The 11,904-nt window shown below is 30.7% G+C and overlaps 1 protein-coding gene across 1 annotated transcript; it reads left to right on the top strand.

The window, feature by feature from the left end:
• The first annotated feature begins 366 nt into the window (after positions 1-366).
• On the top strand, positions 367-2,981 carry LOC114185292. Its single transcript, XM_028072947.1, has 5 exons — positions 367-793; positions 911-1,255; positions 1,346-1,679; positions 1,981-2,106; positions 2,208-2,981. The coding sequence occupies exons 1-5, from the start codon at positions 506-508 to the stop codon at positions 2,321-2,323; spliced, it is 1,209 nt and encodes a 402-aa protein (XP_027928748.1). The 5' UTR covers positions 367-505; the 3' UTR covers positions 2,324-2,981.
• Positions 2,982-11,904: the final 8,923 nt, after the last annotated feature.

Below are 11,904 nucleotides of genomic sequence, written 5' to 3'. Positions count from 1 at the left end.
TTATTTATTACAACGAAAACACGTTTAACTTATTAAATAAAATTTATTATTTGAATTAAAGATTTAATGATATACTTATTAGCTTCAGTTGTAATGATATTTAAATTTAAATTTAAACTTTAGATATTTTATGATTTATTAAATACGAAAACATAAATAATTTAATGAATAGAATGATATTGAAATTTGTCCCGCGTAAGAAAAAGGGTGAAAGGATATGACTGGTGGGCGAACCGGCAGAAAATGATTAGGGTATTTTGATTTTGAGATTTTTCCTTGTTGGCGCGTGTGGCCACTCTCGGTTCCCGCGTGAGCGTGGCGCACCGCCCATAACACAGTGTGTCTCTACAAATACACCCTATTCTCTCTTCTTACACTCCCTCCTCTTTCTCTTTCTCTCACACACTCTGCGCCTTTTAAAATCTTCACGAATCACCAAAATCCCTTCACACTCCCTCTTCCAACGCAACACTACCGTCTCTTTTTTTTCTCTCTTTCTTCTCTCATGGCAGACAACCTAGACGACGGCGAGTTCTGGCTCCCGCCGCAGTTCCTCGCCGACGATGATGTCCCGGCGACACCCTTTCAGGAAAAGCGTCAGCCTTTGCAGCACGATGCCCTTTTGTTCCCGTCCGAGTTCCCGTACGGGTTCCCTTCCTCTGAACTTGCTTCTCCGGTTGATTCCACCGCCGGTGGCTCCAGCGAGACCGAGAGCGACGAGGAGGAGCAGCTCGTTGCTGAGTTGTCCCTCCGTTTAGCTCGCTCCTCCCTCCAAACCGATAACAAGTCTGTGGTATGAATCGCGACAACAGCACTTTCTGTCCTTATTTCTTGTCGTAGTTAGTGCTATTTCGGAGTTTTTTCAGTTATTGTTTAAGTGTTTAATGATTACTCTGTGGTTTTATTGCAGGGTCGGTTTTTGTCTGGCTCACCACAATCAACTCTCTGTGATTTTGGAAGTGGTTGTGGTTGTGGCAAAGGGTCAAGCCAGGGTAGTCCTGATGGTGTTTGTAAGATGTCTTCTGCGAAAACCACTTGGGATCTGCTGCATGCGGCTGCAGGGGAAGTGGAAAGGATGAGGTTGAGTGAAGAGGGTTTTTCTTTAAACCAACACAATGGACACATGGTTCCCCAAAGGAAACCCTCTCCTATTACCACCACCCTTCCATCCAAAACCGCTACCACAATCAACCCTGATGTCGGATTCTACGCGCATCAACCACTCTCTCATCACCAGCAGTTGCAGATAGCACATGTAAGAACCCAAATCTCACAAGGCCATCACACTTTTTTTATTTGCTAGTTTACCCTTTTGTCATGACTCTGATCTGTTTTTCTGTGCTAGTTTCAATTGCTGAGGCAACAACAGCTGGCAAAGCAGCAGAACACGGTGTGGAATGTGCAGAAGCAATGTGGTGGGGTTTACTCGCAGAGGCAACAACAAGTGGTTGGCAATAGAGGGAGGAATAGTGATGTTACTGGGAGGAACGTCAGGCCTTTGGGTTTGTCTGCGTCTGCATGGCCTCCTCTGCAACACGCTAAACAACAAAATCAGCAATATGGCTCTGGTATGCGTGCTGTCTTTCTTGGAAACCCTTCTGGGAGAAGGGAATGTGCTGGCACAGGGGTGTTTCTCCCTCGCCGAGTGGATAGTCCTGCTGAACCACGAAAGAAGCCAGGTGAGATTAAAGGCTCCTAGGTTTCGTTGCATTTAGAACTTTTGGGTGGCCGTTGCATTATTTACTAGGGGTAGCTAGAGAGGTTTATTGGTTGTTGAAATTTGTAATTAATGCGTGCTTCTACGTTTGTGTTTACTTTATGTTAACTATAAGTTTTTTCTGCTATGTTAAGTAAATCTGCCATTTTAATTGGGAGCATGTAAATTAGAGGTGGTCCATGTGAAGGTCTCTAATTATTATTTGCTATGAAGTAAGCATCTATTATGTGACTTTTGACCTAAGTATTGGATGTTGTTTGCAGCCTGTTCAACTGTGCTTGTTCCAGCCAGAGTGGCGCAGGCCCTAAATCTGAATCTCGATGATATGGTGGGGGGGCAGCCGCCGCAACCAATGCAACGATTTAACGCTGGTTCCAACTTGGAAAATGGTATAGTTTTTTGAAACCCTTTGAAATGTTTTTTGTAATTTTAAATGCAAAAATTAAAATGGTGGGATTATTGAGGTGTTTTTGACTTTTGGGGTATTCAGGTGCAGCTGTTTCCAGGCTGAGGAGTAACTATGTCCTTTCTCAACAGAAACGCAACCTCAAGTCTCAGCCAGCAGTATACCATGAGTTCAGGCTGCCACAGGAGTGGACATACTGATTTGATTAATCTTTTGCTTGTTGAGAAGCGGAATATTTTGTTCTTTTGGTTTGTTGGGGGTGATGGTGATTTAGGAAATCGGGGTAGGGTTGAAGGGGGTAGGAATGAAAAATGTAGTAGTCTTCTATAGGAGAATAGGGTTTATAGAAGAAGAAATAGGTTTTTGTTGGGAAATTGGGGAAAAAAAAGGGGTTAAATGTAAAAGCAAAGCTGTGTCTGGAAAAATAGTAGAGATGGGTTTTATTTATTTGTTGTTTTGGCTTGGTCATAGTTGTAGAGGGGTTGATAATAATATTAGGAGCCTCTGGAAAAAGCTAGCAATGCAGCAGCAGTGCTGAAGGTTGCAGTGATATCAGTTACTTTTGTTCTTTTTGATGGGCTTCGAAAGTCACAAGGCAAAGACAAAAACGGTGGATGGGTCAAATTTTACCCTTTTTTTTTTATTTTGTGTCTTAGGGTAATAAACAAAGCAATTTGGAAGGGCTGGACCATATTTCCAGAGGGATTACGGCTCCTTCCAATAGTTGTTGATTCACAGTGGAATCATTTTGGGGAATACTTGTCAGTAACATCTGATTCCAACCTGTCCACCCGCATTGCTTTACTATAAATAATAATGCAAGGAATTTTCATTATCTCCTCACTGATTTGTTGAAAATGATGTTTACCTCTCATTTAGTCCCCTCCAATTACTTGTTCTGTCTGTTCATTACACTGTTAGATAAAATTCAAATTGAAACAGTAATGACAAAAGAGTTTTGTGGCACGTAATTATTAATTGTTTGTACAGAGAGAATTGCATAAAGGGTCGGTTTCTTGTAAGATGTATAATCTCACTGAAGGCGTGATTGCTTTTCCAGTACAAATTAAAAGTAGCTTTCACGTGGTTGCAGCTGGATGTGTGTGAATTTTAATAAATTTGGCGACCCAATTGGGGAGTCATAATATAAAATAAATGTGAAGTAGGAAAAGGCTGTGATGGGTCCAGGATGAGTTTTACACAGTACATACATACGTTTGATATACTGGTTTGGAAGATTAGGTGATTGCTTGGGAGGGAAGCTTCGGTGCAATGCAATGAAATGAAATGCAACTGGGTTGGGTTGGGTTGGGCCATGTGCATAGCTTTAACACGTGTAAGGTAGAAGGGTTTTGCTTTAGGAATGCTGAGAAATCGTTTTCATATGGTGCTTTCTTTAATGGCTAAAAAATCAATGTCTAGTCTCTATCTTGGAACTCGCAAATGTGGGGGTGGCTGGTGCCTGCTTCTTAATACTTTTGAGGAAACGTAGCAATCTATTATGGGGCGTTGCTCTCACAAATGCATGGCCAACCCAACTCTACATTGTTAAGAAAGGCAAGGTGCTGCTGTGATGTGGTCATTGCATTTGCCTTTGCAATTGTTGCAACACACATAACATAACGCAACATTAACACCATACCATAACACCAAAACGTGCTTCCTTTGCTTCCTTTATTCCTCCCACCCAGTTTTCCTTTTTCCCTTTTTTCTTTATCCTCTTTTGGTGCACTGGATCTACGTTTTCTACCCTCACTTCTATCTCTACCATTTGCAAAATCTTTCCTCATAAAACCCTTTCCTATATTCTACTCTTAATTAATATTAAAAACTTACTTAATCATCCTTTAAGATAAAAATGAAGATATCAGCATCGAAATTAAGTGTAATGAACTGAAAGCGAAATAGACAATTGAATAAACTTGAAAGTACACGGTGTAGTGAGATAGAAGCAAATAAAACATAAGAAAAGAACTAATCACTGAAAGACAAAATTTCACATCAGTCGAAAAACTGAGTAAAAGATTAACATTACAAAAAATGGGTGGCAAAAAGACAACAGCAAAATAATAATAATAATAATAATAATATTAATACATTTATATTTTTGTTAAAGTCAAGGAATGTATTTACATGTATTAAAATGTACATGGGTCCGTCACCGAAGAGGAGTAGGCCATCCTAATTGTTTATAAAAAGTATAGAGCTTCCTCCACCTTGTAATATTATGTTATAGTTATCTGGAATAAACTTTTGTCTAAATTATCAAAGTTTGAGAAAGAACAATTTCATCTTACAAATCAAAGACATTCATAGTAACACTTGAGCATTCGAGAATATTCTTAATAACTAAGAATTAAGATGTTCAATTCAGTTTTTTTTTTTTTTTTTTTTTTTTTTTTTTTTTTTTTGCTTAAAGGCAGTTTTAAAATTAAAGCTAAAAAGAGATTTATACACAAAGTATAAATATTTCACAATATCAGCTTAAAAACTCCTTCGAAACGAATTTCTTTTTATTTTACAATTAGAAGAAGAAAAACAACTAATGTGTGCAGTTTAGTTTATTCTTAAATACTAAGCTATTTTAAATTATTTTCCTTTCAGAAATAAACTATATTTTTTAAGATTTTTTGTTCAATGTTTAACGCAACCTATCATTTCTAACAAATATACATTTTAAGATTATAAACCGGGAATGATGTATTAAAATGAATAAGGTATTCATAATCCTATAAATTTTATTTAATTAAAAGATTGCAGAAGCCAATAATATTTTCCTATTTTGATATATGAAGTTTAGTTTCAATCAAAATTTCTATTGTCGAAAAGGTTATATAAACATCGGCCTTGTAGCGTTTTTAAACATGATGAATGAAACTTAATGTACCAATACTTAAAAAACACACCCAACAAAATATTTATGAATAATAACTTTTAGTAATACATGATTTTTTTATAATAATATTAATTTTCTCAGAAGGAATAAATTAATAAATTGAACATCTAAGTAATATAATATAAAAGAAAGTTTATAAGTGATTATTGAAAAAGTCATACTAAAATATTTCAAATTAAGTTCAAAAGTTTTAGATTTGGAAATATATCAGGAAACAATAACTCCTATATTAAGAGATCTTTAGACTTAGCACACAAATTTTGAAACAAAATTAAAGAAGAAAATTAATTCAAAGATTTGTCTGATGTTATCACTATATATGATATTTTATTTCAAATATTAGATCTATATGTACCCTCCTATACAAGAGCTTTAAAAAAAAAACAAATTTAATTAAAAGGAAAAGAAAGTAACAACAAGAAACTAAAAGTTAAATATTAGAGTTTCAATTATGCAAGAAATATTTAGGTGTAGGTGTAGGTTGTAGGAATCTAACAAAAACAAAAAGATAAAACCATTCCCAAGATTGTTGCTAAAGAGAAATATTTAGATATCTCTTTCCCTTCAAATATTTTAAAGTTATTTTTATAGCTATATATCCGTCAAAGTTTCCTGATTGGAACACCAATTTCTATGTCCGATATCTTCTCTGAAGAATCCCAGTTTTTGTAGAATTTGCAGAACTTATTCTTGCTTCTCAGAGTTCTCCATCGTCCATCTTTTGTAAGTTCTCTACCAACCTTTACTTTAAATAAATTTAATTTTACATTTCTTGATTTTATCTAAATATCATTATGTACACCACTTTTATGTTAACACTATTAAAAATGTTCGTATTATATAATTTTTTTTTTGTAAATTTGTTTAAAAAAATTGTAAGATTTTTTTTTTACTATTTCTTTTAAAAATCTTAATTGGCAGGTAATTCTTTTGTGGGTAATTATTATCTATAAAATTATAAAATTCGTAAGTATTTTTACAAAATTTGTTGTGAAAAGTATTTATACAAAATATTTTGAAAAAAAAATGAGAACAATTCTCTATAAACTTTTTTTCATAACAAAATTTATAAATATTTTCAACGAAAAAAATTTCAAAAATAAAACTAATAGGAAATATGAGTTTGTTTTATTAATGTAATTATTTATCAACTAATTTTCCATTATTTTAAATCTACACATGATTTCACTTTGGTGTTATGTATATAATTAGCCAAATTTTGTTTAACTATTGTGAGATGTGTTAAATGACACATGAAAACTGTTGGATGATGGGGTTTCTTTCACTTTTTAAAGTTTAATAAGAAGAATACAAAATAATTATTGATATTAATATCTTGAATGATAATATAATACGGATGTATAAAATATTATTCGTATGAGTGTGTCAAAATTTCTAACTTATCATCAAGTTCAAAGTGAGTACTCAATCGTTCCAAAGCGCCATCATAATCCTAATTATAGATAACCACTAATTATAGATTACTGAATTTTATAAATTTAGAGAGGAGATTTTAAAATAAATGATGAATATTATTTAAAAAAGTTATAAATAAAAAATGTTTGTTCTTCATCTCTTAACGATATTAATTTCTCTAACTTTTGTCTAATATTATCGTAAAATTATTATTTCACTTTTAGATCTAATTCAATTGTTTTGAGGATAACCAAATATACGTTAAAACTATTTGATTAAATAAAAAAAATTATAAATAAAAAATGTTTGTTCTTTATCTCTTATCAACATTAATTTCTCTAAAATTTATTCTCTCTAACTTTTGTCTAATATTGTCATAAAATTATTATTTCTCTTTTAGATTTAACTCAATTATTTTGAGGATAACCAAACATACGTTAAAACTATCTGATTAAATATTCCTTCAAAGTAATTTTTTTTCTATAAAATATTTGATCTTTTTCTTTGATTCTACGTGCATAAGTTAGGAATGGTAATCACAAGTGCAATTCCACAAGAAAGGGTGATTTTAAGTTGATCTAGTATGGTTACTAACATAAAAATAGTTATTTATGTCATCTAATTTAAGTCTAACAACGAAGAAATCCACAATTAAGTAGAAATGATTTATAAACGTTAGACTTCTTATTGAATGTAAAACAAATATTTTATGTCAAACATTATAGAATCTGACGTAAATGATTTGTTTTACATAAGATAATAAGAAGTTGGGTGTAAATTTATTTTTATACATCAGATCTAGGGTCTTTCTTTTCATTTCTTACTACATAAAAACATACTGAATACACTCTTTTGAGTTAGGATTTGTTCTTTGGTGTCGAAATGGTGCTTGTTTGAGGATTCGATTTTGTATCGTCAAAGGCTTTGTTTCGACACTGAGGTTTGTTTGCTAAACTTTGCATTTTCATTTGTAACTGTGACTGCTTATTGGAAAACTCACTCATGACTTTGCATCAATATCCCCTTGTTTTTGTTTGTCATGTTTGTCATTGTAAAAGTACAGTGGTAAAAAAAGATTTTGTTTTTATATTTTTTTATTTTCATGAAATTTAAAATTAAAAGCGAATCTCGACTCTCACTTTGGTTCGTTTCTATCACCAAATAAAAAATTACAATGGAATGAGTATTTGAACTTGTTTCAGTTTGGAGGGTTATGCATCAAATGAAGCATTTTTGATAAAATTGAAGAAGAGTTGGTGAAAAAAGAAGTCAAACCTAAGACAAAGGTTGGACCACTAAAGGAGAAGATTGAGTTGTACATATTCAAGGGTATTCTGGTTCAAGAGTACTAAATACCTTTGAACTTGTATAACTCAATATTCTTTTTGTGTGCCTAACCTTTGTCTTAACTTTAGTTTCTCTCATTACCAATTCTTCTTTAACTTTGTTTAAATCCTTATGCAAAATGCTAAATTGAAACAAACTTATAAATGTTCATTTAATTGTTGTTGTTTTTTTTGTTGGTTACTGAGTTTTTTTTTTTTTACGTTATACCTGATATAGTCTGACGTTAATTGTCGCATTTATGTGAGATCTAGTATTATTCCACATAAATTTACACATTTACGTTGAACCTGATACAGTTCGATCTATAACGTTAATATAAACTTAATCTAAGTTTAGGTGTTTGATAATGACATCGGATCTAAGACTAACAAAAAATTAAAAATAATTAACGTAAAAAGCTTTTAATATGTTAGTAAATCTATTTAGTTTTTAAATACAAGTAAGTTTGAACTTTATTATTCTTTGTCTTGTATTCTTTATCTTGAGAGTGTTTTAGTTGAAAGACTAAGATTTGGAGTTAAGGAAAATTAAATGAAGTACTCATTTAATGGTTGATGCGAAATGTTGAAACTCTTAGATGCTTTTGATTAATTTGGTGTGATAGTGGATTAAAATTATTAGATGTCTTCTAATGGTGTTGATTTTTTAAAATGGATATACATTGTATATATAAACCCTTGGTTTTATGTTTTTGTTAAAATGTGAGAGTGGAAATTGAAATAATAGATTTCACTTTATGATGTAGATTTATATATGATGATATAAATTATGACAACCTTGATTTTATATAAATTCATATACAATAGAAATTTATTCCGTATTTTGATTATTTGAAACCAATTAATTTGAGATATATGAATATATTTATTTGTATTAAGTAAAAGAAACTCGGTTTAAGGAGATGCATATCACAATCACAAACTGAGTTTATGTAGATGATATAAAATAAGAAATGAAATGATTCAGAAGATGCATTACACAGTAATTAGAATTTAGAAGTGGATGGGTATCTATCACTTACCCATTATATAATTGCATATGCTTTCCCAATATAAAGGGTACCAAAAAACAAAGGGTAAAGTTTTGTCGAAGACATGAAAAAATTAGATATGCTGTGTGTAGAAAGTTGTAATATGAGTTGAAGGAAACGATAATGTGATGTATGCTCTGTTACATTGACATGTTAAGGTTTGAGAGAACTGTGGACCCTTCAAATCACATCATGTTTCATTATTTCAGAAAGTCACGAGAACCAACAAGTAACAATTTATGCACAATATGTGCAATTTTTTTTCCCCACCTACCATTGTAGCAAAATCTATTTTCCTAATTGTTACAGTATTTATAATATTTACTTAAATAGATTTTTTTTTCTTTTCTATGTTAAATTTGGCTTTTAGGAGTCCCAAAATCAATTGGAATTGACTTGGCTTCACGCCAAGTTACTGTCTGAATTTGTAATTTTTCAAATTAAAATTGAATAAACGATTTCAATTTGTTTTAAATTAGTTTTTCTTTTCAAAATTTTAATATAAATTTTTAAGATATATTAATTAATATAGATGTTTTTATTGCTAATATATTTGCGATCGTTTATTATTCTGCACTTGATGATGTTTACTTGCTTTTTAATTTCCCTGTCAGTTTAGCCAATGATATTTGTATTTTTGATATTCATTTCAAAGTTTTATTTTGAATTGTTTCAATGTTAGAAAAATAATTTTTAATATATTTAAAAAGATAAATGTATATTTAAAATATTAATTTAAATAATAATCTATAATTTCCTTTTAATTATAAAATAATTTTCTCATGATTAAAGAATATAAAATATTATTTATTTCTAAATCACAAAGTTTCTGCACATAAATATTCATTTCATTTCATTAACAGTCATATCATAACTTAGATTAATATATTATATAATGAACTTAATATTTAAATTATTAAAATATTGAATAAGGCCGTAAAGTATTAATAATTTTAATTAATATATTATTTATTTTTGACCTTAAAAATTTTATTTTTTGAAATACTCTTTTATTATCTTACTTCTATATTTTACTCATGAAAGAAAGTGAAGTAAATTTACTCATTGTTAGAAGTGGTTTTGACATTTAATGTTTCTGGTGACAGTTTTATTTAAAAAATTGTGTTTGTGATAAAAGAAGAGCATTTATATACTGTCTAGTCCCAATAATATCAGGACTTGTCTCGGATATCAAATATCAGATAGAACACTTATCATTATATAAAAAATTATAGTATTTAGTCAGGATGTAACCTTTTTTATTTAAGAATACAAAAGCTCAAACACTATAATTTTATTATGATTTAGCTTATTTGGTATCTATAAGTGATAATTGATCTCACACGCAACACTCAGAAGATATCTGAACATTATGTACCAAAGGAAGGAGGATACTAATAGAATGATAAAAAGAGCAACAAAATTATGTAGCATATACTTAAAAAAGGAAGAAAAAAGTGAGCATAGGAAGGTGTTAATATGGTGTGAGTGAGGGTTTGGGTTCTTCTTCTACTGCATAAGATAGCTTTGTTTACATGGAAAATAAAAGGGTGGAAGTGAAATATAGAGGCAACATTAAACCCAGTGTGAAGCATGTAAAGAGATGGTTTGGTTTGACTTGATGTTGATTCTTTGTGATGATTCTGTTTGAGAAAACAGTGGGTGTAACAGTGGAAATGTGATGGTGGAGCAGAATCTCTATGCTATTAGCCTGGCCTCCACTTTATGAAAGGAAAGGAAAGAAGGCATAGGATTCCCATTCTGGAATAGGGTTTTTAGGGTTTCTCTCTCATTTCCCTAGGGATGCTGCATTTTACAGCCTACTACTTTGTGGGGCATGCATTCACCATACCTTTATTTCCTCACACCTGTTACGCTGTTACCTTACATCTTTCAATTTTTCTTGCATATTTTACCTTTTCGATCAGGGGCTTCTACCACTGCATGCACCACTCAAAACTATTCAAAAATCAAACACCGATCATCCTCACCACTCATTCACATCTCTATCTATCTAAACCTCCAAAATATGCTTCTCTTTTTTTCCCATTCCATTTTCATCCATCACTCTCTTAATTCCTTCCTAAACAAAACCACTGCTTTTCACAACATATTTCTAAAGAATTGATCGGTATAATATTATGGTTTAAATATGCTTTTATTATTTAACTTTTAATTAAAATTAAAATTAGTTTATTTTTGAAATTTTATTTCAATTTAGTACAGAATTTTATGAATTTAGGTTTTTTAATCAAATTATACTGACTTTATTTTATGTTTCACAGACATTTCATAAATTTATTAATTAATATTAAACCGACAATGTTAATTTAATTTAAAAAATTAAATTCACACAATTTTAAAATTATGAAACTAAAAGTAAACTAAAATTAATAAAAAATTATTTAAATTTTTATTCAAGATTAAAAATATATTTAATCATGAACTTAACAAGTATTTAAAATGACTGACATCCTGACCTTAACAAGTATTTAAAGTGACCGACATGAGTCAAACTTTAGTCGTATATTGTTTGAGTTTCGACTTTGTTATCGATTTGGCTTGTGGTAGACATTTTTGAATAAAATTATAAGTTATTTCACAACAGTAATCTAACAATATACAAAACATAAACTAAGAAGTATGTGATGTAAAATATGCTCTTTTATCATTTGGTTTTAATTTACACTATTCAAGACTTTTTAGGCAGATTAAGAAAAACAAATATTCTCACATTATCTCTAATGGTATAATGTTCATGTTTATGCAAGTTGTTTACAATTATAAGTAACTTTATATTAGAGCAAAATAGCCTGATAATGCATTTGCTCCAATAATTTACACAAAGAAAAATAATTTATTAACTGGTTTTAGATAAAAAAGAAAACGATTTTGGTCACAAGACTTACTATGACTTACTTTCAGCATTTATTTTAACAATCCAAAAACTGAAGATATTTGTTGTAAGTTGTTAAATTTATGCGACATATTGAATTATAAAAGTGCTCTAAGACTATCGTGTTCTATTTTCTAATTTGAATAAATGAATTGTGAAATATCATAAGATAATATTATTTACTGAAGGTAAAATT

This window comes from Vigna unguiculata, chromosome 5 (assembly GCF_004118075.2).
Source record: "Vigna unguiculata cultivar IT97K-499-35 chromosome 5, ASM411807v1, whole genome shotgun sequence".
Lineage (NCBI taxonomy): Eukaryota > Viridiplantae > Streptophyta > Magnoliopsida > Fabales > Fabaceae > Vigna > Vigna unguiculata.
Note: the sequence above shows the minus strand (reverse complement) of the source record. Positions and strands in the feature narration are given on the sequence as shown.

What these genes read in the sequence shown, in the direction of transcription:
- LOC114185292 (XM_028072947.1), top strand. Translation starts at nt 506, where the DNA reads ATGGCAGACAACCTAGACGACGGCGAGTTCTGGCTCCCGCCGCAGTTC. An exon ending in AAACCGATAACAAGTCTGTG is followed by an intron (nt 794 to 910) that starts GTATGAATCGCG and finishes GTTTTATTGCAG; the next exon opens with GGTCGGTTTTTGTCTGGCTC. An exon ending in AGCAGTTGCAGATAGCACAT is followed by an intron (nt 1,256 to 1,345) that starts GTAAGAACCCAA and finishes TTTCTGTGCTAG; the next exon opens with TTTCAATTGCTGAGGCAACA.